The 26,599-nt window shown below is 55.2% G+C and overlaps 1 protein-coding gene across 4 annotated transcripts in view; it reads left to right on the forward strand.

The window, feature by feature from the left end:
* Nucleotides 1–2,606: 2,606 nt before the first annotated feature.
* Nucleotides 2,607–26,599, forward strand: part of DHX37 (DEAH-box helicase 37) — a 27,637-nt gene continuing 3,644 nt past the window's right edge. For 2 of the 4 annotated variants that reach the window (XR_004618937.1, XM_019800999.2), the window contains exons 1-24: nucleotides 2,607–2,828; nucleotides 3,978–4,147; nucleotides 6,413–6,525; nucleotides 7,932–8,262; nucleotides 11,241–11,354; nucleotides 12,069–12,220; nucleotides 12,506–12,598; nucleotides 13,883–13,979; nucleotides 14,836–14,949; nucleotides 15,133–15,234; nucleotides 15,502–15,616; nucleotides 17,092–17,187; nucleotides 17,641–17,720; nucleotides 18,467–18,611; nucleotides 19,186–19,262; nucleotides 19,630–19,862; nucleotides 21,006–21,117; nucleotides 22,282–22,388; nucleotides 22,532–22,720; nucleotides 23,491–23,615; nucleotides 23,701–23,817; nucleotides 25,052–25,224; nucleotides 25,983–26,097; nucleotides 26,245–26,382. Coding sequence is in view for 3 of the 4 variants with exons in the window: in XM_019800999.2 (XP_019656558.2) it covers nucleotides 2,723–2,828; nucleotides 3,978–4,147; nucleotides 6,413–6,525; nucleotides 7,932–8,262; nucleotides 11,241–11,354; nucleotides 12,069–12,220; nucleotides 12,506–12,598; nucleotides 13,883–13,979; nucleotides 14,836–14,949; nucleotides 15,133–15,234; nucleotides 15,502–15,616; nucleotides 17,092–17,187; nucleotides 17,641–17,720; nucleotides 18,467–18,611; nucleotides 19,186–19,262; nucleotides 19,630–19,862; nucleotides 21,006–21,117; nucleotides 22,282–22,388; nucleotides 22,532–22,720; nucleotides 23,491–23,615; nucleotides 23,701–23,817; nucleotides 25,052–25,224; nucleotides 25,983–26,097; nucleotides 26,245–26,382 (3,214 nt within the window). In the remaining variant the exon portion in view is untranslated. Of the gene's footprint in view, nucleotides 2,829–3,977; nucleotides 4,148–6,412; nucleotides 6,526–7,931; nucleotides 8,263–11,240; nucleotides 11,390–12,068; nucleotides 12,221–12,505; nucleotides 12,599–13,882; nucleotides 13,980–14,835; nucleotides 14,950–15,132; nucleotides 15,235–15,501; nucleotides 15,617–17,091; nucleotides 17,188–17,640; nucleotides 17,721–18,466; nucleotides 18,612–19,185; nucleotides 19,263–19,629; nucleotides 19,863–21,005; nucleotides 21,118–22,281; nucleotides 22,389–22,531; nucleotides 22,721–23,490; nucleotides 23,616–23,700; nucleotides 23,818–25,051; nucleotides 25,225–25,982; nucleotides 26,098–26,244; nucleotides 26,383–26,599 lie in introns of all 4 variants that reach the window. The other 2 variants (XM_002913143.4, XM_034637894.1) reach the window with 2 other exon arrangements.

The following is a 26,599-nucleotide window of genomic DNA, read 5'->3' on the forward strand; positions in this document are numbered from 1 at the left end:
CGCCGGCCGCTGTCGCAGCGCCACCTGCCCCGCCCCGCGCGCAAAGCCGCGACGGCCCTGCCCACGCCTCGCCTCGCCCCGCCCCCGGACGCGGGGTCCCGGCCAACGACCCCGCCAACGTCCCTGCGAGGGGCCGCGGGGGCCGGAGGCTGCTTTGTCTCCCCGCCCCCACTGAGTGGGAAGGGGGTTAACCTTTACAAAAAACACTAATTTTAATTTTTAACTTTTCTGTGAAAAGCAACCCGTGCCCGTAAAACTTGCCACGGCCTCAGCAAGGATAATGACCGCAACTGATTGGAGAAGCAGATACAAACATGTCACGGAGTTTATAACGATCCCCAATCCTTGGCCACCGTTGGCGATGGCAAGGGCACTAGCTCGTCCCTTCATTCATTCTTAAATTTCGAAATTAAAGGGGAAGCAGCGAGCATCCCTCCTGCCCTTCCTGAACCAACTGGAATTCAGCGTCACAGAACAGGTAAGGAGGGGAAGTTTCTGAAGATTAAGTCCAGCTGGTTGAAAAGGAGGGCGTGGGAGAGAAGAATCCCGTTCCACCCCGTTAGCGAAATAATGGATGCGGGCGCCGGGCAGCAAGAGGCCGAACCAAGAAAGTGACTGGTTGGTGGGGAGCTTGAAAACGGGGAGGCCACGCTGTCCTGACCGGGACGCGCCCTCCTCTAGTAGCAGGAAGTACCCAGGAGGGATTCTTGCTGAAGCACTTTGAACCCTGGCCGCATCTGGCCTCTCCATCTAACAGACGGTTTACAGGAAATATGGGGGTGGAGGAGAAAATGAGAAGAAGCCTTCAGTCAAATCCAGAACGTGGAGCATTCTACAGGACAGGCCGGCCAGTTTCTTCAATAAGTAAATGGTATAAAAAGTGAAGGAGGGTGATTGATTTTAAAGGACTGAAGAGCTGTCATTAACCAAATGCAAGGGCCTAAAGCAAACTGCGTCCAACCAGGTTTTGGGGGGGACAGCCAGGAAAATGAAACTGAATCTTTGCCAATCCAAAGAGTGAAAAATTGTATCTTATTTTTGAACTTACACTTTCTCTGGATTCCTGCTGAAGTTTTCATATATTTATTGGCCACATACTTTAAGTTCTTATTTTCTAAGAAAACTTTTTTATGGCAGTATAGCGTACAAACAGAAAAATACCCAAATCATAAGGTGCTTTTTTATGAATTTAAACAAACAACACATGAGGTAGCCAGCACCCAGACCATTACCAGTTTCCCAGGAAAGCTCCCTTTGTCCTTTCCCACTCACTATTTCCCCTCCAAAATTTAGGGAATTTATTTTTCCTGTTTTTGAACTTGATGTAAACGGGATCACACGGCGTGCACTTTTGTGATTGGTTTCTTTTTTCAACATATTTATGAGAGCCATGTTGTGTATAGGTCTTTTTCATTATATTTTCTGGAGATAATCCTTTGGTATATAATATTTTAGGAGAAAATATAGGACAATGTACTATTACCTACTTAATTTTAAAATGGATATACTTTTGGGGTGCCTGGGTGGCTCAGTTGTTAAGCGTCTGCCTTTGGCCCTGGTCATGATCCCAGAGTCCTGGGATTGAGCCCCACATCAGGCTCCCTGCTCAGTGGGAAGCCTGCTTCTCTCTCTCCCACTCCCCCTGCTTGTGTTCCCTCTCTCACTGTCTCTCTGTCAAATAAATAAAATCTTTAAAAAAAAAAGGACATACTTTTTATTTACTTAAACATTTAAATAAAACTGCAGACCACTATCATCCTAAACTATAAAACCCATGAAACCAGAGGTTTGATATGCTAATTATGCTTTTCCCCCCAAAATCCATTTAAATTAATATATAACTTTATAAATATGTTCACACATAAACTACCTGCATCCTCTCATGCACTGTGTGTGTGTGTGTGTGTGTAGATTTGTTTTTGCTTTTGTTTTTTGGGGGCAGGAGGGAAGCTTGTGCGATCACGCTCTTCATTCATTCACTCATTCCTACATTCAATAACTTATTGCTTATTTACTCTGCAGCCAGATCTCGTTCTAGGTTCCTTTTAAAATTCCAAAATAAATTCTAATACCTTCACTTTTTTTTTTCTTGTAATATATTTTAAAAGGCAGACCTTAAAAAATGCTGCCAATATAGCTGTTCTATATGCAAGATAATTACAGGATTCAGAGAATACATTATTTCCGAGTGAGCTACAGATAATGTGATGTGTTAATGAGCATTTAAAGCCGCCTAATAGATGCTTTCTTCTTTTAGTGCTTCCGTCCCTGTAATGGAAACATTTGTGCCTTTTTTCTACACAACTAATTATGTTTCTTATAGGAATATCAGAAAGTGCAAATGAACAAAAAACAAGAGGGAAGAAGTTTGCAATGGGGGCGGGGATATATTTTAAAAGGTGACAAAACAGTTCCACTCCCAAGTAACCAAATTAGTATTAGCAGATGATTCAGATTTAGAGACTCGACCACACCACGTGCGAACCACTCAGGGCTTAAACTCAGGCCTCCCCTGCGACCTCAGGCTTCGCTCCCGCCTCTAAATTGGCCCCGCCCCACCTTTCCGCAGGCCCCGCCCCCAGGCCCCGGTATTCTCAGCTCTCGCGAGAACGCAGCCCGGAAGTCTTGCGGCCTAAGACAGGGGTCTGGTATCCCACGTGGGCTGGGCTTCGGGGTGAGCGACTGTCGCGGCCCCGCCGGCACCCGGCCACTACCCGGCGCCATGGGGAAGCTGCGCCGGCGCTACAACGTCAAGGGGCGCCTGCAGGCGACCCCCGGCCCCTCGAAGGGCCCCCCGGAGCCGCCACCCGTGCGGCTGGAACTAGAGGGTAAGGCGGCCCGGGCTGGCCCGCGCCGTGCCTGCGCGACTCTGGGGGCGGGGGGATATCCTCAGGTGATCCAAAGAGGGGTCACAGTGACAGTCTAGTTGTAACGGTGAATTTGGGGCAATCCCGAGGCTTTCTCCCCTATGGAGCCCGGCCCTAGTTTTTTAAAGTTTTATAAGTCCTCTCCACGCCCAATGTGGGGCCCGAACTCAGAGATCTAGAGTCCCCCGTTCTTTTGACTGAGCCAGCCAGGCGCCCCCAGCCCTAGTTTAGTAGCATGGGGAATGTGGGCAAGAAAATTAAGTCATCCCATCTATTTCTTTGGCTTCTGTTATAATCTTGCCAGCGACCCCTGAATACGTTTTTTAGCCCAGACAGCTCCAGGCTGCTTGACATTTCTGCTCAGACTCCTTGTTAGTAGGAGCGCCCACTGTGTGCCAGGATTTATTGTAGGAGATGTAACAGAAGGGGGGGGTAGTTTTGTTTTGTTTTCTTGATCTCTGCCCTGCTGAGCTTAGATGCTCGCGGGAGGAGACAGACAGCCTCGACTACACTTTGTGACACAAAGACGGACAAAGCCAGAGGAGCTGGTGGGAGTCAGTGGAGAGGGAGCTGCAGTCTTGGAGGGCAGGCAGAACCGGTGCCCCAAGGGGCTGCTGCAGGTTCAGTTGGAGAATAATATGGTAGCTGAATTGAGATGTAGATTGTGTACTTTCAAACCATGACATTGAAAAATAGATAACGGCACAAACTCAGTGCCTAGTGCTTTGCAGAGGCTTCAGGGAACATTGTAGTAGTATTATGGAAATAGTTTTGACCTCACCTCCGCTGAAAGCAGGACCACGTTCTGAGGGGAGCGCTGTTGGCAGCATGTACCCTCCCTCCTGGCACCCCACTCCCTCTCCCCTGACCACTAGGATGGAGGGGCCCTGGCTCACCTCGGAGTCTAACGCATGGTGGGGGCTGGGCAGACAAGTGGAGGGAACAGTGATGGGCCCGCACCCCCATTCCTGTGTGGGCATTCAGGGGGGCTCACAGGTGGGGCACGGAGTCACCCCAGAGAACATGGCATTAATGTTGACTCTGGCATACTGCAAGCCTCTGTGGTCTCTGGTCCCTGGGCTGGGGGTTCAGGTAAGAGTGTCTTTTCAGACAAAGACACGTTGAAAGGAGTCGATGCAAGCAACGCACTCGTTTTGCCCGGAAAGAAGAAGCAGCAGCCCAAAGCCCCTCCCCCGTCGAAGAAGGAGAAGAAGCCTCTGACCAAGAAAGAGCGGAAAATGCTGCAGAAAATCTTAGAACAGAAGGAGAAGAAGAGCCAGGTATGCCTGTTCTGTCAGGATCTGCACATAGTTCCCCAGACTGGGGAGAGGCGGGGTCTGTGTCCCCCGGCTTGATCTTTGCCTCCTGAATGTCCGGCCAAACTTTCCCGAATTAGCTTCATGCTTTGTGTCTGCACAATCCCATATAGTACTCATTAGGCACGTGTGGCTAGCATGGTCGAGGAATTGAATTTTTTATGTGATTTAATTTTTATTTAAATTCGAACGGCCACTGTGGCTAGCAGCCCCCATACCTGAGAGAGCTCCAGAGCCTTCAGACCCTCCAGGAGCCTGCCCATGAGTCTGTGTCAGTCTGGACGTGCCCAGGTTTGTTGAGGCCAGATGTTTGTTCACTGGGAAGTCAGCCTGTCTGCATGCTCCTCTTTTCTTTTTATGTCCCACTCATTCTGTGTCACTTATTTTTTTGACTTTATTCTGGAGAATTTCAACCTTTCTCCCTTCATACTTTCCTTAAGGAACACATTTTGTAAGGGGAAATTCAAGCATCTACAGAAATGGAGAGCCTCGTACACTAAACTCACGTGTACCTGGCACCAGCACCAGCAGCTGTCAACCCCCTGTCACCTGGTCATCTCCACAGGGTCCACTTTCCCACCTCCCCGGTCAAAGCCTGGGTAGCATAAATCTGTATTTGGGTCCGGGGGTTGCTGAAACAGAGGACCACAAACTGGGCGGCTCACAACAGCAGAGATGTATTCTGTTGTAGTTCTGGCAGACGAGTCTGAAATCAAGGTGTTGGGCAGGGCCCTGCTCCCTGTGAAGGCTCGCGGGGAGCAGCCTTCCTGCCGTCCAGCTTGGGGTGGCCCCAGGCGTTCTTGGCCTGTGGCCACGTCCCTCCAGTCTTGGCCCCTGTTTTCACATGGCTGTCCCCTCTCTGTATGTCTTATAAGAACACTTGTCTTGGGATTTAAGACTCACTTGAGTAATGCAGGATCTCATCCCGAGATCTTTGACTTAATTACATCTGAAGAGACCCTTTTTCCAAATAAGATCACATTCTAGGACATGGCATATCTTGGGGGGGTGGGGAAGACACCATTCAACCCCCTCTGCATAATATTTTCTCCATATATATTTCCAGTTGTATCTCTAATATAGGGACTATTTAAGATAACCACAAGACCATTAGTACATCTAAATTTTTTAAAAATATCAAATGTCCAAAAAAAAAACCCCAAATATCCAGTAAATAGTTAAATTTCCAATTATTTCATAAATGCTCCTCTACCCCACCTCATGTTTTTTCCCCTTGTCATTTATTTGTTGAAGGAAATTAGGTTGGTTACCTGTAGAGTTTCCCACAGTCTGCATTTTTAAAACTTCATCTCTGTGGTAAAGTTAAACACATCCCCTTGCCCTTCCAAATTTCCTGAAAATGGTATTTGGATCTGGGGCAGTGATGTGCAAACAGGACAGTTTTGCCCCAGAGGACTTCTGGCCACATCTGGAGACACCCAGTGGAGGCGTGAGACGCCGCCACATGGCTAATAGCGCACAGAACAGCAGAATGTTCTCTGGCCCACAATGCCTACAGTGCAGAGACCGAGGAACCCCAGTCCAGAGACTTCACGGGATTCCCATTTGCCTTTCTGTCGAGGTCACCACCCAGGGTCCCCTGTTTGCAGCCCTGACACTCAGGCCCTGGGGCCCTTAGCAGAGGGAGGCTCACTTTCCCCCAAGGGTATCCTTTTAAAACCCTGCGCTGTACTTTTCCCCACCATCTGTACATAGTTTTTCCTTTTACTGATTGCAAAATACATAGACGGAAGCACATATAGAAGTGCGTATACAGAGTTTCAAGAGTAATAAAACTGAATCGCTCACGAGGGGAAGGAGGCCAACTGTCCCTGCCCCCACGGGCTGCTCTCTTGAAGTCTGCGTGGGGACCACTGGCCAGAGCATGAGAGCCTCCCCTCCCCGTGAGACAGCCGGGGAGCGCCGCATTGCACACACGGGCCCTGCTTTATTCGGTGTCCCTCGGATGGGCATCTGGGTGGTGCATAATCTCTCCTGACACTCAGTGATGCAGAGACAGCTTGATTCACCCTGCACCAGACTCTGGCCGGGGGTAGAAAACCACCCCGGCTCACGGGGAGGCAAGACCGCTGCACAGCACTTGTAATGTGACCTTTGGGTTAAAAAGACTAGTTGTTAACGAGGCCGAAATCTGATGTAGAGTCTCGCCTCCTTTCTGACGAGAGGGTCGTCCTGCCAGATGTCTAACACACTCGTTTCCTTCCCCAGCGAGCAGAGATGCTGCAGAAATTGAGTCAAGTCCAGATTTCAGAAGCCGAGCTGAGACTGTTTTACACCACATCCAAGCTGGGCACTGGGGACCGCATGTACCACACCAGAGAGTGAGTGCGCCGGGCCCTCTCTGGGACCAGCCCCTCCTGTCAGCGCCCGGGGGGGTGGTGCTCTGCGGGGTTGAGCGTTAGGAGATCAGACGTGCACAGTGGCCCTCGAGCTAACCTGCCTGCGGCGGGTAGAATGCTGCCACAACCCCGGCGACACACAGGGCTGCGGAGTTTCTCAGTACAGCCACGTCGGGGTTTCCTGCAACACAGAGCCTGCAGTACAGATTTCCAAGCTCTGGCACGCACGAGGAGGCTAGCATTTGCTTTCAGGCAGTCAGGGATTAGGTTTGGCTCATTAGCAAGTTTTGTTTCGTTTATATCGTGTCACGAAGGCATTCAGGTCTTTTCCAGTGTGTTCATTCAGGCTTCCGGGGCAGCCGTAACAAAACCCATGCCCTAAATCAAGGGAAATGTATTTTCGTGGTTCTGAAGGCCCGAACCCTGGCCATCAGGGAGTCAGCAGCGTTGGGCCCTCCCGGAAACTGGAGAATCTGTTCCTTGCCTCTCTCCCGGCTTCTGGTGGTCTCCACCAGTCCTGGGCATTCCGTCTTGCCAACATGACACCGAAGTTGGTGTGTCTCCACGTCTTCCGTGGTCTTCTCCTGTCTATGTCTGCGTCTCTTGTTTTCTCTCCTTGTGAGGGCACCAGGCATTGGATTTAGGGCCCACCCTGATCCAGGATGCCCTCATTTTACTTTAATTACATTTGCAAAGACCCTATTTCCAAAAAGGTCAGGTTCTGAGTCCCTGGATGTAAATTCTGGGGAGGCACTGTTCAACCCAATACAACAAACATTCAAGAAATGGGAGATGTCCCATTAAAATCCAGGTTCCCACCTGGTCTTGAGCCACACTAGCTGGCATTCCCGCAGGGCAGCCGAGCCTTAGACGGAGCCCATGTGCCCCTCCTACCCTAGACCCGCCGTGCACTGCTGTCTTACTCTTGGCCTTCTCCCTTAAGCATTGTGCGTTTATGGCTGCTGTGAGTGCAAACTATGTCCCAGGCTCTCCTCTAGGCCCTGAGGGTAGAGGAGTACACAAGATTAAAATAATAAGTAAGCTCCCCTTAAGAAGCTTACATTGTAATGGTGGAGAGATGGGCAGTAATCAAATGAATACGTCTATCTCTAGTGCTGGCAGGCACTAGGCAGAAAATAAAGCAGGGAAAGAGGGTGGAGGGAGATGGGAGGACTCAGAACAGTCTCCCTGTTTGGTGACATTTGGGTCAAGTAAGGGAGAATAGAATGTATATGCAGGCAGCAGGAATAGCAAATGCAAAGGCCCTGAGGTGGGAAGAGGTGTGGCCTGTGAATCCTGACTTCTGTGGGGTATATAGCAACAGAACTGTATCAGGTTGACCAGCGCATTGTAGGGCTTTCATACCTGACTTTTCGCTGTCCCGGCAGGAAGTCTGACAGGATCGAAGCCCAGGGGCAGGAAAAGATCAGCAGCCTCAGCGGGGCTCACCGGAAGCGCTATCGCCAGGAGTCGGAAGAGGAGGACTCTGAGTCCTCAGTGGAGTCTGAATCCAATGAGGCCCCTGCCTCTGAGCCGGTGCAGGCTGGTGCAAGGGTGCTGCCAGCTGCACCAGGGGCTGGGCCTGGGAACCCAGGGCCCAGTAGCCGACACTCTCTGGCCAGGACTACCTCGGCACCTTCAGGGCCGGCCTCCACCCTGGCCAGGCCCCCAGCGAAGCCTTCCATCTTCATCCCTGTGAACCGCACCCCTGAAATGCAGGTTTGCTGCTCTGGTGTTTGTGATAAGTGCTCAGGATAGCACAGTGGGGGGGCTGAGAATGTGGAGGGGGGCATCCCTGTGATTCGAGCAGGTTGCATCATCTCTGGTGCCCCGCAGCCTCGCCTGGAACGGGAACAGCCGTACCTGCCTGGTAGGGATGTCATGGAGACAGACGCGCAGGGACATGTGTGCATGTGCATACAGCAGGCCCAGCACGGGCTCAGGGCTGTTGGGGTGGGTGTCAGCTGCATCTGCCAACACCTGGTCACCATCACCCTCAGCCTCTGACCGTGGGTCCTGGTCCAGGCGGCTACTCAGCCAGACAAGAGCATGGGCTGTGGGGTCTGTTGACCTGAAGTGGACAGCTAGTTTCACCACTTTCTAGCCCCATTCCTGGGCCTCCCTTTCTTCATCTGCAGAATGGGGGGAGCGGGAGCACTCCACCTCTGTGCCTGAGTGTGTGCTGTGGGCCAGGCCCCGGAAGTGCGATGATCTGTAGCCTTCGGCTGTCAGCCCAGCAGGGGACGCGGACAGTGACCCCACACTGTTGTGATTGGAGACAAGAGCCACGTTGGAAAGGATTAGGGCCATGAAGGGGAGAACAGGAGGGCTGGGAAGTGATCTAGGGCAAGCACTAAGCCCAGCGGGAGCCAAGGAGAGGGGCTGTCCCACACTTAGAACTGCCGAGCTGAGTCCCTGAGGCAGGAGGCCGCCTGGTCCGAGATGGGCTGTTTCAGACCACAGATTGTACTGTGGAAACCAGTGGGATGTGACCGGCTCCTTTTTTTTTTTTTTTAATGGAAAAAAAAAAGAACAAGATAGCAGTGCAGTGTTCTAGGTAAGAATGAGTACTACTAATTGAAACTGTGGTTTCAGTTATAGGTACGGTTGTGTGCTTATATATAGCTAGGGCAAGCTGACTGATTTTTTGAGAGAGTGTGTGTGCAAGCAGGGATGAGGCGGAGAGGGGGAGAGAGGATCTTTTTAAAGGATTTTATTTATTTATTTAGAGAGAGAGAGAGAGAGCACGCACACACAAGCCGGGGGAGGAGCAGAGGGAGAATCCCAAGCAGACTCCCTACCGAGAGCAGAGCCCCACGTGCGGGGCCTGATCCCAGGACCCCGAGATCATGACCTAAGGTGAAACCATGAGTCAGACACTGAACTGACTGAGCCACCCAGGCACCCCTAGATTTCCTTCCAGGTGCAGTCAGAGCCCAGCACCATCTGATGGCTGGTGGTGGTGTGGGATTCTGTTCCACCATCAGGTGGCCCTACTGCCCCATCCTGGCTTCATCCCCTCTCTTCTCTCTGCTTTGTCCACATACATATTCCCAAGCCATTTATTACTTAGGTTAACCTGGCTTTACAAATGACATCATGTCGTTTTTCTCCCTGCGTTTTGCTTTTTTGTTAGTTTTATGTTTCTGAGATCTATCTATCCACGTCGATGCATGTAGCTGAAGTTCATTTGTTTGGGGGGTTATTTGTCCCCCTGCTGTGTAGTGTTCCAGTGCATGAAGAGAGCACAGTTCAAGAATTTGCTTACAAGTATTCCTTACACGTGCAAATTTTCTCTTGGTCAGTGTTTGCACACTGAAGGTCACAGCCGTCATTGGTCATGAGATGACCAGCACTTTTTGTTTCTGAAGCAATCAGGATAGAATAGAAATAGAATAGGATGTCTTTGAACTAGCATGTGAGCGTGCTTCACAGAATGAGGGTGAGCAGTGGTTCATGAAATTTCCTCAGCATGCGCTACAGTTGACCCTTGACCAACGGGTTGGGGCACTGACTCCCCGTGCGGTCAGAATCCCACATGCAACTTTGACTTCCCCAAAAACTTAACTACAAATAGCCAACTGTTGACCAGAAGCCTTATCAATAACATGAAGCAGTCAATTAATACTTATTTTGTGTGATAAATGTATTACATAATGTATTTTTATAATAAGCTAGAAAAGAGAAGTTATTAAGGAAGTCATAAAAAACACATCTATAGTCCTGTATTTTTTTTTTTCCCCAAAGTAAGCTCTATGCCCAACGTGGGGCTCAAACTCATGACCCTGAGATCAAGCATCAGATGCACTACTGACTGAGCCAGCCAGAGGCCCCTAGTCCTGTGCTTTATTTATAGGGAAAGCATCTGTGCATAAGGAAGCAGACCTGCACAGTTCAACCCACGTTGTGTTGTTCAGGGGTCAACTGTATGTGCATGTGTGTGTGTATGTGTGTGCATAAGTGTGTACTAAGTCATCACATAAAATGTGCTCTCTGTGTGGGTTGTAGGAAGAAGGGTTTGAAACTCACTGTTCTGGGGGCACCTGGGTGGCTCGGTCGGCTAAGCATACGACTCTTGATTTCGGCTCAGGTCATCATCTCAGGATCTTGGGATCTGGAATCAAGCTCCACACTCAGCAGGAAGTCTGCTTGTCCCTTTCCCTCTGTTCCCCCTCCCTAATGCAGGCACTCACTCACGCAGTCTCTTTCTCACATAAGTAAATAAAATCCTTAAAAAAAGAAAGAAAGAAAGTCACTGCTCCAGAGTACATGTCTGGGGGAACAATTGCCAGGTCACACATCCTTGACTTGGATAAAATTAGCGCCAGGTTATTTACTGGAATGATCATATCTGACCCCATCCACCCCGCTCCCCGCAACAGCTGAGACTGCCGTGTCACACAGCGGCCCCGCTGCCCAGCCAGGCTGTCCCCAAGAACATCCGCTCTGACACAGAAGGACCCCGCCCATGTCTCTGTCTCCTGCGGGCTATGCTCCATCCCTCTCCTCAGCAGTCGGGTTCACCTGTTCTCATGGTGGGATGTCATTGACTTGCTAGGAAGGCTCACAGCATCCACGCGCCCACGGGCACTTTACGGAAACCACGTCACCCTTGATAGTCTTGCTGATCCCCTCTGCCAGTCTGCAGGGGACTCCCCCCGCCCATTCCCGGAGCACTGACTTCTCTCTTTCGCCAGGAAGAACGGCTGAAGCTCCCAATTCTCGCTGAAGAACAAGTGATCATGGAGGCGGTGGCCGAGCACCCCATCGTCATCGTGTGTGGTGAGACCGGCAGCGGGAAGACCACACAGGTGCCGCAGTTTCTCTACGAAGCAGGCTACAGCAGGTGGGGGCGGGCCGCAGGGTCCTCCGCACGTCCCTCGGGTGTCAGTGGAGGTGCAATCCCCAGACTTTATTCCGAACATGAGCCCCCACAGAGCTAATCCTGGCTCTGCCGTCTATATGCAGTGCGGCTTGGGCAAGCTGCTTAACCTCTCTGGGCCTCAGTGTCCTTGGTGTGAGATAAGGACGGCCGTGGCACCAAGCTCACAGGTTATGTAGATGAAATGAGGGAATTCGTGTAAAATGCTTAGCTCACTACATTCCCTAATGTTGCCTCCTGTTGGCACTTTTGACCCACGTGTCTGTCGTGGGTCCCCAAGACCACCCCAGTGTCATGGGTTTGCTGGGAAGGCTCACGGGACCTGGCCTGTAGCTGTACACGAGTGTGATTTATTAGAGCAAAAGAGCACAGAACACAGCCGGCGGAGGGGAGAGGCACATAGGGTGCAGTCTGGGGGATCCAGGCACAGGCTTCCAGAGCCCTCTCCCAGGAGAGTCACACGGAAGCAGCAGGTTATGACAACACGTGTAAGGAGTTGTCACCAGGGGAGCCCGGTAGAGATGGAGCACCCAGGGTGTTTGTTGGGGTCACCTCGACACCCTCTGCCTGGTACCTCCCCAAGCCCAGACACCCAGAAGGAAAGCAGGTGGTCCAGCATGAGCCGCATTGTTTGTGCAAACAGTTCGGGCACAGGACCAGGAGCCCTCCCGAAGTTCAGATCCCAGACGCCAGCCACCAGCAGCCCAGTACGCAGACCTTTCTAAGGAGAGAAGCATGGGCCTGCTGCGTTAACTGTTTTCTGCACGGCCTGGAACCCCGGCCCCTGTCCCCTTGGTAGGTTCTTTCTGGGGGAGCACATGCCCTGCTGGCTGAGGGCCAGCTCCACCCGGGCCCTGTTCCGGCAGCGGATGCCTGGTTTCTGTTGGGCTGTGACTGCCAGAGCGTCTGTGTGCCCACTGGCGGGCTGATCCCTTCTGCTGTTCAGCGGTGCCTTGTCTGGTGCACGTCCCATCACCCCTGGAGAGGGCCGCTCCTCCCCCTGACCCGGCACCGTGTGTGACTTTGGGACAGACAAGTGGGCCCGAGCACCACTGACGTGTTGTGCTCTCCCTCCCCCAGTGACAACAGCATCATCGGCATCACGGAGCCCCGCCGGGTGGCTGCTGTGGCCATGTCCCAGCGGGTGGCCAAGGAGATGAATCTGTCACAGAGGTGAGGGCTCTGCCTTCTGGAGAAGGCCTGAGGGTAGTCCTCTGGCCGTGCTTGTGGGCCCTGTCCGTCCCGAGGGTGCTGGTGGCGGGGGGGTGGCTTCCGCATGTGAGCACGAGGGTCTCCTTGTGCAAGAAAGCTTCCCGCACTCTGGACAGCACGACCTTCCTGGGGAGGAGGCCACAGAGCAAGGACGAGGCAGCCAGGCCCTCTCACTCGCTTCCTGCACAGCGCGCTGCGGACCCTTGCAGGGGTTTGGGGCAGGCAGCGCAGCGGGCGGCCAGATGCGCCGGGCAGTGGTTAGCGCTCGACGCCGGGGAGGTCCTTGAGGCAAGCTTCCCGGGCACAGACCCTCTGCGGGCAGTAAGGCTGTAGGATGTGTTTGGAAAACAACAACGCAAGTATGGTACTTGCTTGAGGAAGGCCCGGGGCCGTGTTTAGGATGCACGTGCCTGGGCCCCAGCCTAGACTGTGGTATTCAGGTTCGAAGGGGTAGCATGTCCCACCCACGTGGTCTAAAGTTGAAAAAGCACAGAAGATCACAGTTCGCTTCATGTGCCTTGTTATTGACCGTTCACGGAGCAGCGCCTGCTGTGTACCCGGCCCCTCCCAGGACTGGCCTGCGAGTGCGGGAGGCTTCTTCGGTTTGCCTGGTGGGGGGGGCAAGGTGCCCCCAGCATGTTTCCTGTGGATCCTTCTAGACGGTTGTAGGCAAGCACCTGTGTGCATCTCTCTGTATTTCTTCCTGTCTGACTTTTACAGAGATGGTTCCTACTGCCCACGCCCTCGTGTCTTTCCTGTCACACTGGATGGTATATACTGGAAATAGCAATACGTACAAAGCTGGCCTTTATTCTCATCCTTTTTAACTTTTTATTGTGGACATTTTAAGCATGGGCAGAAGTAGAAAGACTAGTGAATGAGCCCCCGCGGACCCAAAACCCAGTTTCAGTGATCGTCAAGTCATGACCATTGTTGTTTTCACCTGTGACCCCTACCCCAACCCCCAGGGGTTTAGAAGCCAGTGCTGGCCGCAGAGAGTTCATCCCCAAGGTTGCACTGTGTGGGAATGCAAGATCAAGACTGTATTTTATTTTTTAGGGTAAGGCCCCTTTAAAGCATTTGTAATGCCCTTACCCTAACTAAAACTGGAGGAACTCGCGAGCGTCCATCTGTGCGTTGCTGGGGGAGCTGCTGGGCTAGGCCTCTGCTGTCCGCCTTGGTGTGGCCATGTGGCTGCAGCTGGTTTGGGCCTTGCCCGCCCTGAGCTGGAGCCTGTCTCTGCAGGGTTGTCTCCTACCAGATCCGATACGAAGGAAACGTGACTGAAGAGACCAGAATCAAGTTCATGACGGATGGCGTGTTGCTCAAGGAAATCCAGAAGGTTGGTCACTCATCTTGTCTCACAGAGCAAGGCCGATGAGCACGGGGTGGGGAGTTCGCATGTCACGCTGGAGGTGAGCGGTTGGCCTGCCGACAGCCAACAAAGTATTACATGGCAGGGTACTGCTGTGTGACCTTGGGCAAGTTACCTAACCTCTCTGAGCCTCAGCTTCTTGATCTGCAAGCCTGTACTTCCCTCACATAATTGTTTTGAAGCGGAAGTTTTATGACACACGAAGGCACCTTAGCATAACACCTAGCAGGTGCTCCTGACATGGGAACTCGTGTTACTGTGATTTGGTTCACAGACGTCGTGCCTCAGCCACATGGGCAGGACTTCAGGGGAGGGCAAAGGTGACGCCTGCCTCCTGCCAGGATGCCAGCCGGGGTCGCCCGGGAAGGTGGCTGTGAATGTGGCTCCAATACGCTTGAATACGGCTGCTTTCGGTGTGGCATACGCTGTCCGATTGCCCTCGGTCCTGCCTGCCACCTCGTTTCTGTTTCCTGCCTGCCCTCCCTGCCCTACAGGCGTCTGGATTTGGTAGCTTGACTGTAACGCATGGTAGCTGCCCTTCCTCCAGCAGTTTCTCTGGCAGGCCCTGGGCCATGCACTTTACAGGTAGTGATTGTTGTGGACACTTCACTGTGACCCCATGAGGTGGGTCCTGTTGCCCCATCTTACAGATGGAGAAGCGAGCACAGGGAGGTGAAGTAACTTGCCTGAGGTTACAGACCAGGTGCTCCCGGATCCATGCCAGCTGGGACAGGGGCTCCTTGAGGGGGAGTTTTGGGGTGTGAGTGACCTTGGGGTGGCTCGGGCCTGGGCTGGCAGGCCTCACCACTCTGCCCCGCCCCAGGACTTCCTGCTGCTGAGATACAAGGTGGTGCTCATTGATGAAGCCCACGAGAGGAGCGTGTACACGGACATCCTCATCGGCCTCCTGTCCCGCATCGTGTTGCTTCGGGCGAAGGTAGAACCCCCGGGCCCACGCCCCCCTGCTGCTCTGAGACAGTGTCCCGAGAACAGGAGCCCCTAGGCCCAGTGCCCGGGCTGTGGCTCTCCGCATGACAGCCCCTGTGTGACCGCACCCCATTGAAATCTAGCCCCGTGAGCTGCTGCCCAGCCCTCCGTCACCGAGTCTGTCGTCCCACAGAGGCACCTGCCGCTGAAGCTGCTCATTATGTCGGCCACGCTGCGGGTGGAGGACTTCACACAGAACCAGCGGCTCTTCCCCCAGCCGCCCCCGGTCATCAAGGTAGTGCCCGGGCCAGAGCCTCGGGCCGGCGGGGGGAGCAGGGCCGGTCGGCATTGACAGTGAGACGCCAGGTGGGAGGAGGCTGAGCGCTGGGGGGGCCCTCTCTGCTGGTGGAGGCCCCACTCTGGGGAGTGAGTACTGGGAGGTGTCAGGGAGCTGCTCGCTCTGAACTAAGAGCTCTGAGGTCAGATAGGCCAGGGAGGGGGGCACCACCCTGCGTCGGAGGCTCAGCACGCGGCCCCAGTACCTCCTTGGGATGTGTCCCAGGTGGAGTCCAGGCAGTTCCCGGTGACGGTGCACTTCAACAAGCGGACCCCGCTAGAAGACTATAGTGGCGAGTGCTTCCGGAAGGTCTGCAAGATCCACCGCATGCTGCCAGCAGGTGAGGCCCTGGGGACCAGGAAGGCCGGACCTCCCCTCCGAACCCCAGTGTGCAGGCTCGGGGCTCCCGGCCTCCTGGTCGCTGTTCTCTCCCCGTGCGGCGCCCTTTCCCCGGGCTTCACCTCCCGCCGCCGGCTCTTCCCTGGTGGTGGGCCATCCGTAACGGAAGCTTTGCATTGTAACCGTTGGTAAGTGTGCAGTCCGGTGGCATTTTGTATGCTCATAGCACAGGCAGGCCTCGTTTGCTGTGCGTCACCGGCCTCCACGGACACTGCGTTTTGTTTTACAAACTGAAGGTTTATGGGCAACTTTGAGTCAAGCAAGTTTGTCCGTCCCGTTTTTCCAACAGCATTAGCTCACTTTATGTGTCCGTCCCATCCCTGTAATTCTCACAGTACTTCAGACTTCTTCATTATTACGTTTGTTACAGTGATCTGTGGTCAGGGAAGACGACTGGCTGGAAGCTCGGGTGATGGCAGCAGTTGTAGTAATAAGGTATTTTTAGTTAAGGTGTAGGAGGTGGTATTTATTTATTTATTTATTTATTTTTAAGATTTTATTTATTTATTTGACAGAGAGAGAGACAGCCAGCGAGAGAGGGAACACAAGCAGGGGGAGTGGGAGAGGAAGAAGCAGGCTCACAGCAGAGGAGCCTGATGTGGGGCTCGATCCCAGAACCCTGGGATCACACCCTGAGCCGAAGGCAAACGCTTAACGACTGAGCCACCCAGGCGGCCCAGGAGTAGGTTTTTAGACACGCTGCTATTACACTCTTCATAGATTACAGCGTAGCATCCACATGAGTTTCATAGGCACCAGGAAAGCAGACAGTTCGTGTGACGCGCTGTCCTGGGGTGGTCTGGAAGCAGACCTGTGTCCCTGAGGCGTGCGTGTGCTGTGCAGCCATCCCCGCCATCCCTCTGCGGAGCATTTTCGTCACCACCAGCAGAAACCCCGTCCCCGCTAAACGCAAACTCTCCACCGCCCTCCCGTGGCCCCCACTGTTCCACTTTCTGTCTCTCCACCCATCCTGGGTGTTCTGTGCGGACGGACTCAGGCGATACATAGGCCTCTGCCTGGCTTCTGTCACGGAGCATCTGGTCTTGGAGGTTCATGCATGTGGTGGCGGGTGTACACGCTTCACTCCTGTTTATGGGGAGACCGCATTCTGCTGTGTGGATGGACCACATCCGGTTTATCCGTTAGCCAGTTCACGGACGCTGCCATGAGCATCCGTGTGCGGCTTTGGCTTGCGTCCCTCTTTCCCGGTCTTCTGCACTTACGCGCAGGAGTCGAACAGCCAGGTCGTGCAGGAGCTCTGTCCAGCTGCCCGTCACACAGCCTCCGCCTGCTCCTCTGCGTCTCGGCGCTCCTGTGCCTGGCGCTTCCTCTCACCCAGCCCTCGGCAGGTGGTGCTTAAGTAGGTGTTTGCTCCGTGAATGCACCGATAGCGGAGGGGTCTTGCTCTTTCCGCAGGCGGCATCCTGGTGTTCCTGACGGGGCAGGCAGAGGTGCACACGCTGTGCCGCAGGCTGAGGAGAGCCTTCCCGCACACCAGACGCAGGCCCCCAGGTAACCCGGCAGCGCTTGGCCCGAGATCCGGCGGGTGTCAGCCTCGGCCTCGGAGCCGCCCTGTGTGAGAGCCGGCACCTTTGCCTGCCCCGCCCCCACCCCGTTCCCCAAGGAATGGCCAGCAGTGGGTGCCTGGGGGGCTCAGTCGGTTAAGCACCTACCTTCAGCTGGGGTCATGATCCCAGAGTCCTGGGATCGAGCCCCATATTGGACTCCCTGCTCAGCGGGGAGCCTGCTTCTCCCTCTGTCCCTCCCTCTTGTTCATGTGCACATGCATGCGTGCTTGGTCTCTCCCTCTCCCTCTCTCTCAAATAAATAAAATCTTTTAAAAAGGAGAAAAAAAAAGAACTGGCCAGCAGTATAGCGACCTTACTCTGGACAGTGAAGAACACAGTCTTTTTCGCCTGGGTCTGGCCTCAGGGTGTCTTCCTCCTCCATCTGTTCCTCTTGCAGAAAAAGATCAAGAAGATTCAGTAGAGGAAATGCGGAAGTTTAAGAAGTCGAGGACAAGGGCGAAGAAGGCCCAGGCAGCGGTATGGAGAGGACTGTGTGGTAGGGGGCAGCTCAGGGCTCTGAAGCTGCCTTGTTTCTGTGGTGGCCAACAGCCCCATGTAGTTGTGTAGAGCCAAATTTAATTAAAATGAAATAGAATTAATTAAAATTCAGTTCCTCAGTCACATCAGACACATTTCAGGGGCTCAGTAGCCAGCTACCTGGCGAGCGTATTGGGCAGCATGGGTCTAGAACATTCCTGCCATGGAAGGGAGCTCTGATGGATGGTGCTGCTCCAGAGGCTGCAGGGTGGGCTGTGATTTGAAATATTTAAGGTTCCCTGTACTGTGGGCCAGGACGAAGCTTCTGGAAGGCCGGCCCTGAGCACCTGAGCAGGCCCTGTGAGAATCTCTGGGACGGCAGGCAGAACAAGGGCTGGTGTTGGGTTCCTGGTCTTGGCTGCAGAACTGGGGAGGGGGATGCTCTCCCCAGGTGTCCCCACATTGTTGTCATGGATCCCTGGGTAACAGCATCATCATTTGGAAGTCACTAATTCCTCTGCTGCATTTAGGACCCGCCAGGTGGCGCTCGAGTGCCCGCCCAGTGTTGACTCAGTCCTCACAGCAGGCCTGTGACCCTGTGAGATAAGTCCTGTGGTTATCCCCAGTGTTAGGGCAAGGACGGTAGCCAGAGCTGCCTGAGGCCTCGTGCTTGAACACGCTTGTCTTTCCTGCCTGTGACTGGTGTTTTCCTGCAGTCTGTGATTCTGACGTCTTGTCTGCCGTAGACATTGCCCCAGATCAGTTTGGACAACTACTCGGTGTTGCCAGCCGGCGAAGGCGACGAGGACAGGGAGGCAGAGATGGACGAGGAAGAGGAGGCCCTGGGCTCCGACCTTGACTTGGACTTGGGGGACGAGGGAGCAGATGGAGGTGTGGCCTGGGCAGGGCTCTTGCTCATGCTCCTTCGGTTATTCATTCAGCAGGTGTCTGTGGAGCGCCTGCTGTGTACCGGGTCCCATTGTTAGGCCCAGACTTCTTTGTCTCACGCCTCAAGAGAGCTGGGCTTTCTGTTGTTTTGTGCCTGCTGTTTGCGGAGCTCCTTCAACTGCCCGGCAGGGTAGACCCTCGGATATTTGTAGTGTTGATTGTAATGGGGGTGCTCGGCTTTGCTGGGTAAACACAGGCCTCAGGGCTGGCTCGGAGGGCTGCCAGTTCCAGGGCCCCCATTTGGAGATGGGTCCCAGGCCACATGGGTTCTCCCGAGGGCGTCCGGCAGGCGGTAAGATTGGTAGCCAGACTTCCAAGAAGGAGATTGTACAGCGAGGCGGGCATTCCCCACCTGGATCAGGATCATGGAGCTTCTCAGACTCTGACCCAGACTGCCTGCCCACTGTGCTTGTGCAGAGGGTAGAGGCCCCTGGCAACAGGCAGCACTGGTTGGGGGGCGCTGGGCAGCCTGCCTAGGGCGTTCGTGGGTGCCAGCGGGCCTCTGCTTTCCCCGCAGGTGAGCAGCCAGACGCCTCGCTCCCCCTCCATGTGCTCCCGCTCTACTCTTTGCTGGCCCCAGAGAAGCAAGCGCAGGTAACGTGTGGGGCCTGGGTGGATGCTTGGTTGGGGGCATCTCCTAAGGGCGTCAAGAGAAGGGCGGGGCAGGCCCTGGGTTGTCCTCGTCATCCATGGCTTGATCAGTACCTCCAGTTTTAAAGGGTGTTGGGATCTCTTTGGAGAAAAGGAACGCTTCCCTGCAGTTATACTGAGGAGCGTTGTGGCCTGAGGCAACCAGAATGCTTGTCACCCTCGCCCCTTCTGGGGTCCACCCCAGCCTGGCTGATTCCTCTGTGATCAAGAGAAATTTCCTGGCTCCCCTGCCCCACCCCCTGCATCTGTCCCACAAATTCTTTCTTGATTCTGGTGGTATTTTACTGCTTTCCCTCCCCCACTATCCCAGGTCTTCCAGCCTCCCCCAGAGGGGACACGGCTGTGTGTTGTGGCCACCAACGTGGCCGAGACATCCCTCACCATCCCGGGCATCAAGTACGTGGTGGACTGTGGGAAGGTCAAGAAGCGACACTATGACCGTGTCACCGGTGTGTCCTCCTTCCGAGTCACCTGGGTGTCACAGGCCTCAGCCGATCAGCGGGCGGGCCGAGCGGGTCGCACGGAGCCAGGCCACTGCTACAGGTGGGCTTCCCCGGGCCTGTCCAGTGACATCGGGGGTCACTGTGCAGCAGCGAGTGCTGTCCCACTGGAGACGGTCTTTGGGAGGCTCTGCGGGGCCTCATTGGCCCTCAGACACTTGTGTTCTTTCTTTAATCTGACCCCGAAATAGATACTTACTTTTAGCGGCTTTGTTTTTGTTTTATTTTGGGACAGCTTCATGGTGGTGAAGCGTCGCCATTTCGAAGCCTGCATTTCTGGGGAATTTAGTGTTCTCGGGGGTGTGCAGCACCAGCACAGCCCGCTCCCGATGTTCTCTTCACCCCGAAGGAGGCCCGCAACCCGCCTTCCTGTCCCCACTCTTGGACGTGTGTCTCCATCTCCCTGGGTCTGTCCCTGGGAAGGGGTTGCTGGGTCACGTGGCCACTCTGCTGCACCTGCTGGGACCCGCCACACTGTGTCCCATAGCGGCTACACTGTGGCGCTCCCACCAGCAGCACACAGAGGTTTTCCCTGATTGACCCACGTTCTCACTGACACCTGTTACTTTTCCATTTTTTTAACACCGGAAGTGCGCTGTGGTGGCGCGCCGCGGTCCTGGTTTGCGTGTCCCCGGTGCTGGATGACCCTGCGCGTCTTTTCCTGTGCTTCTCGGCCATTTGTCTATGTTCTTTGGAGAAATGCTTTTTCAGATCTCTTGCTTATATTTTGATGGGGTTGTCGTCTTATTGAGCTGCAAGAGCCCTTTTCTTAACGCAGAAAATCTGCGTCAGAGGTGCCGTTGGCAAGTGTTTCCTCCCAGTCTGTGTCCCGTTACTAATTTTTGATAGCTTTATTGCTGGTTTTGTTGATATTGTTTTAAATTAGGAAAAAAGGAAATTGAGAAATCGTGCATAAAAACCTAGTGAGAAGTGACAGCGCTTACTGTTTGTCAGGGACTGCGCACCAGGCGCCACCCTCTGTCCCCCACGCGGCGGCTGGAACATCTCTCCCACCTGGGGGTGCACCTGCTGCCGAACCCGTTACGGGAGGCGAACACGAGGCAGGGGGAGGGTATGCACCTCGTCAGTGGCCCAGTGGAGATCCAGTGCCAGGTAGCTTGGCTGAGTTCCCCTTTTATTTATTTATACAATAATTCTGTTATCGTTGGTGCCTCCCCTGGCCCAGGCTCTATTCCTCTGCGGTTTTCAGTGACTTTGAGCAGTTTCCTCCTCCTGAAATCACCCGGAGGCCGGTTGAAGACTTGATCCTTCAGATGAAAGCACTCAACATTGAGAAGGTTGGTGGCAGCCCCAGCCCTGGCCCCCCGCACCCCACTGAGCTCCCAGCACGCTGTGTCTGCATAGGCCCCCCACATACACACCGCACAGGCCAGCTCCCGAGACCCAGGGAGGCCCAGAGCTGAGCCCAGCAGTGCCGGCCGAGCTGCCTGGTGCTCTCCCGTGGGATGCCACATCAGCACATGCCCCTGGGGCCTCCCACCTCCTGAGACCCCCCTGCTTCCCCAGGGCTGCCCCCCTCCAACACCCAGAGGGCCTGCCCACGGCACAGAGGGCTGTCATCCTGGGGCGCACAGAATGTTCTGGTGACACAATCCTCTGTCTGGCAACAGGAACATCCTCACACTGCCCCTGTCCAAGGGTCCCCCGCCTTTCTGCTGCTCCAGGGGGGCTGGTGCAGGCAGAGAGGGACCCTGGGCCCATTACTAGTCATTCCCATTCCTTCCTTCCCAGCCCCAAAGTCTCTATGGCTTTGTCTGTTTTGGATGCTTCATATAAATGGAATCATTCCTGTAAATGTCCTCAGGGGTCACCTCCACTGTGGCATGTGTCAGTACTTCAGTCCTTTCCAGCTGAGTCATGCTCCATCGTGGGGCCGGGCCATGTTCTGTCTAGCCATTCATCTGTCACTGGACACCTGTGTTGTCTCCACCTCTGGCCGTCAGGGACAGAGCGGCTGTGAACACAGGCGTATGCAGATTTACCAGAACACTTGTTTTGAGTCAGTCACCGTTTCTCAGGTGCCACCCTCTGAGCCTGGTCCCTCCACTCCCTCACCATGTTGTCATGTGGGCACGTTTGCGCTTGTCTCCATGCTCACTCCCTGGTAGTCTGGGGCCCTTCTGGCTGAGGCAGAGCCTTTGTCATGTGCTTTCTTGATCTCTGTGGCTAAGAACAGCCCCTGGTACACATTGGGCGCTCAATACGTGCTTTCTAGTGCATGGATCATGTGAGTAAAAGAAGGCAGGGGACATTGGGGATCTCCTGGCTCACAGACATGGAAAGTGCCCAGGGCTCCTTTCTGAGTGTCCGGTGGTGTGAGTGGTCTCAGGACAGGTGCAGGATTGCTGTCCTCCTGCCAGGCCTGCTGTGCTGCCCCTTGCAGTCACTGTGCTTGCTTCTCTGTGTTCATGGCTGCCCCCGCCACATGTCCCCCTGTCCAGGTCATCAACTTCCCTTTTCCAACCCCTCCGTCCATGGAGGCCCTCATTGCCGCTGAGGAGCTGTTAGTCGCGCTGGGTGCCCTGCAGGCACCCCAGAAAACAGAGAGGTAGGTAGGGTGGGTGTGGGGGCAGCAGAGAGCACAGTTCCCAGCCCATTCTCGGCCCTCTCCCTCCTGAGCTGCCCTGAGCACCAGGGCCGCTTGGCCGCGACACCCACCCCCCCCCACCACCGCACACCTCTATCCTCCAGCATGAAGCAGCTGCAGAGGTCCCGGCTGAGCTGTCCCATCACAGCGCTGGGCAGGACCATGGCCACCTTCCCCGTGGCGCCCCGCTACGCCAAGATGCTGGCACTGAGCAGTCAACACGGCTGCCTGCCCTACGCCATCACCATCGTGGCCGCCATGACAGTCCGTGAGCTGTTCGAGGAGCTGGACAGGTGGGCACCGGGGGGCCTGCTCAGGCCAGAGGCAGAGAGGGGAGCTGCCCTGTGTTGAGTTGTGACTGGGAGCCTGGCCTCCGGGGGGACTCACTGGCGCGTTGGGTGGCCTCATGCTAGTACTCGTCCTGCCTGAGCCCGGCAGCATTGCAGTCCCTGCAGAGCTCTGTCTTCACTTCCGGAGCAGCCCTGAGCATGTAATGGCTAAGAGCCCGGGGTCTGGGTCAGACCACCTGGGTTCAGATCTCCCTCTGCCACTGTGTGCTGTGTGGCTTCGGGGAGGTGACTTCACCTCGCTGTGCCTCATCTTTCCCACTTGGAAAATGGGGGTGAGACGCTAATACTAATGGAGTTGTTGTCAGGGTTAAAGTAGTGAACACGAGCAAAGGGCTCCCAGCCGTGCCTGACGCGTACCGTAACCCAGGTGTCAGCTCTTTACAGCTGGGGACCCGTGACAGTAAGTCACTTATCCGGGCCACGCTCGGTGGATGTAACGGCAGCGTTCAGGGTTTTTTGTTATCACTTGTAAGTGGTGCAGTCACGTGCGATGTTATTCGTTTATTGGATTATTTCTTTGTTATCAGTCTCTAGATGTCGCGTGGTTGGCCTAGGAGACACGCACATTTTTAATTTCCTGGGCTGCAGGCGGTGAATTTTAGCCCACGACCTTAACCCTGTTAGTCAGTGGCTTCCCCAGACATTTTCTCTGCCCCCGCTGCCCCAGGGGCGGCCAGGCCAGTAGCCCAGGTGGTGTATGTGTGTGTTTGCAGACCTGCGGCCAGTGACGAGGAGCTCTCCAGGCTGAAGGACAGGCGGGCCCGGGTGGCCCAGATGAAGAGGATCTGGGCGGGGCAAGGGGCCTCTCGCAAACTCGGAGACATCATGGTGCTGCTGGGTGCGTGCCTGGTCGGCGTGGAGGGGTGGCGGGGGTCAAGCAGGCCGGGGGCGGGGCAGCAAGCGAGTGCACCCCTCATCCACAGGTGCCGTGGGAGCCTGCGAGTACTCTGGCTGCTCCCCCCAGTTCTGCGAGGCCAACGGGCTTCGGTACAAGGCCATGATGGAGATCCGGCGCCTGCGGGGCCAACTGACCACTGCAGGTACCGTCCCCCCACGCCAGCCTTTGGGGCCTCCCCCTGTCTCCCCATCTCGGGCAGCACCTGGCAGAGAACGTGACTGTTTTAACAGTTAAAGTTGTTTTGAGCGGCGCTAACCATGTACCATTAATCTCCATTATCCACAGATTCCACATTTGCAAGTTCACCTGCTCACTGAGATTTATTTGTAACCCAAACCAGTACTGACCACTTCTTGGACGTGTGCGCCAACAGAGGGGGCAGTGTGCACACTCTCCCATGAGGCTGTTCCTCGGTCTCCCCTTTTCATTAATAATACCCGTCTTCGTTACCCTGTCTCCAGGACAGGACTGGCCCTGCCGCTTGCCACATCTTCCCAGCAGCCCCGGGGCCCCATAGTCTCATCCTGGGGTTCCCGCCCCTTGCACCCAGTGGAGGCCCCCTTTTGGGAGTCAGGGAGCAGCTGGCAGTGCAGTCCCCCACTTTCTGCCCCTGGGCTGAGCTGGTGGAGACCAGACCTGTGTGAAGCCATGCTGGGGCCAGGTGTGGGAGGCTGCTGGGCTTCTGCCTTCTGTCCTTGGACCTACTTCCTTCCTTTTCTTTCCTTTTTTCTCTTTCTTTACATTAAACAGCATATGTTTTGCCAGAGGTTTTGTAGCGAAGGCGGAGGTTTGCATAGCACATCTCGGAACAGAAACCACCTTTCTTCCTGGTCCTGAGCCTCTTGTTCTCCCTGCTGTGTTCGGCTCCGAGCTGCAGGGCCCAAAGCCCCCATCTCCACCTTCCTCCCCTTCCAAGGTGTCCCCACAGCTTCAGATCCTCCTCCCGCCCCCCTGCAGAGGGTGAGGCCTCGCCTCATCTCAGGCCTGCTTCAGCAGGAGTTCCAGAGGAGACGGTCTCACCCTGCTTTGCGCACTCGGGGATGACCCCCTCCTTGGGTCCCTTCCAGGCACACGTGCTCCTGTACTCAGGCCAAGGGAAAGTCACGTGCAGGCCCAGAGGTTCGCCCTTAGCAGCTCACTCTGCTGCCCGCTTAGGAATTGGGTTTTTGTCCTAAGGAAGAGAAGGACGTGGGTTTAGGGCAGGCAGCTAGCGGTGCCCTGCTGTGGGCTTTGCCTCGCCCGGCAGCCTCGGTGGAGAGGAGCCGAAGTGAGCAGACAACCACGTCTGGAGCTCCACAATGGTGCGAGACCTTCCAGAAGGTACGGGCAGAGGCAGCCCCCGGCCTCACCATTCTCACACCTGGCTTTCCCTGCAGTCAATACCGTGTGCCCCGAGGCCGGGCTCTTCGTGGACCCCAAGATGCAGCCGCCGTCTGAGAGCCAGGTGACCTACCTGCGGCAGATCGTGGTGGCCGGCCTGGGTGACCACCTGGCCCGCAGGGTCCAGAGTGAGGACCTGCTGGACGACAAGTGGAAGAATGCCTACAAGGTTGGCCCCGGGGGCGTGTGGGTGCACAGGCGGGTCGCCGTGCCGGGCTCCCCGCCACCCTGCCCTCCCCATCTGTCTGGCGTCCTGCCAGCCTGGACACTCAGCCGACCTGGCAAGGGGCTGCTGGGGGCCCCCTCCTCTTGACACATGAGTCCCAGCAGCCTCTGGGAAAGTCCCCGCCAAGGATCAGGCAGTGTATGCGACAGGGTCACATCTTCTTTGGGCCTTAGCTTTGCCCCGAACTTTATTTTTGTAACTGCTTATTTGAGAGGGAATTCCCCATTTTAAGGTGTGCAGTTCAGTGGTTTTCCATCTCCACAGAACTGTGTGGCCACAGCCACAGTCGGCTTCAGAGCATCTTCATCGTCCCCCAAAAGACGCCACGCCCGTTAGCAGTGGCTCCCCATTTTCTGCTCACCTCCCCACCGCGTGAATCTGCTGTCTCTGTGGATTTGTCTGTTCTGGACATTTCACGTTAGTGGTTTGTGTGTCGCTTTTCTCACGTGGTGCCCCGTCATCCAGGTTCGGCTCTGTGGCAGCCTGGGTCAGCACGGTGGCCACGGGGTCAGTGCTGCTCCGCATACAGATACGCCCCACATGCGTATCCGCGTTCAGAAGCCCACACGGCCATGGTGGCGGCTGACTGACCACACGCTTTCCTGCCCTTCGGACTGACTGTAAAATCGAACTCACGTGGGTTAATGTCACTGGTGTTTGCGCCTCTCCTAGACTCATTCTCACTTTCCATCTCTCTGCAGACCCCTCTCCTTGATGACCCTGTCTTCATCCACCCCAGTTCCGTCCTTTTCAAAGAGCTCCCTGAGTTTGTGGTCTACCAGGAAATCGTGGAGACCACCAAGATGTACATGAAAGGTAGCCAAGCTGGTGGCTGGCCCCTCGCCTGACCCACTGCGGCTCTGGTGAGCTGTGTCGCTGGGACCCTGTGGGAGGAGAACCTGGCACCCCTCCCGCACAGCGGTGTCCGCTGCGACCCCCTGCCCTTCTCTTCCTGGTTCCCAGGTGTTTCAGCCGTGGAGGTCCAGTGGATCCCGGTCCTGCTGCCTTCTTACTGCCAGTTTGACAAGCCTCTGGAGGAGCCGCCCCCCGCCTACTGCCCGGAGAAGGGGCGGGTACTGTGTCACCGGGCCAGTGTGTTCTGTGAGTTGGGTCGACTTCCTGCCAGCCTCAGGCACCAGCAGACACATGGCCTCACACCACGTGCCCTGTAAATGCAGGTCACGGGCCGTGTCACCTCAGGCCTTCTGCCTCTTTGCTGGGCGGGACGTGGGGCTCAGGGACTGGATTAGGATACTGTGGGGACCCATCCCAGTCCTTCGCTCATGGGCTGTTGCCCTCCAGATCGTGTCGGCTGGCC

Source organism: Ailuropoda melanoleuca, chromosome 12 (assembly GCF_002007445.2).
Source record: "Ailuropoda melanoleuca isolate Jingjing chromosome 12, ASM200744v2, whole genome shotgun sequence".
Lineage (NCBI taxonomy): Eukaryota > Metazoa > Chordata > Mammalia > Carnivora > Ursidae > Ailuropoda > Ailuropoda melanoleuca.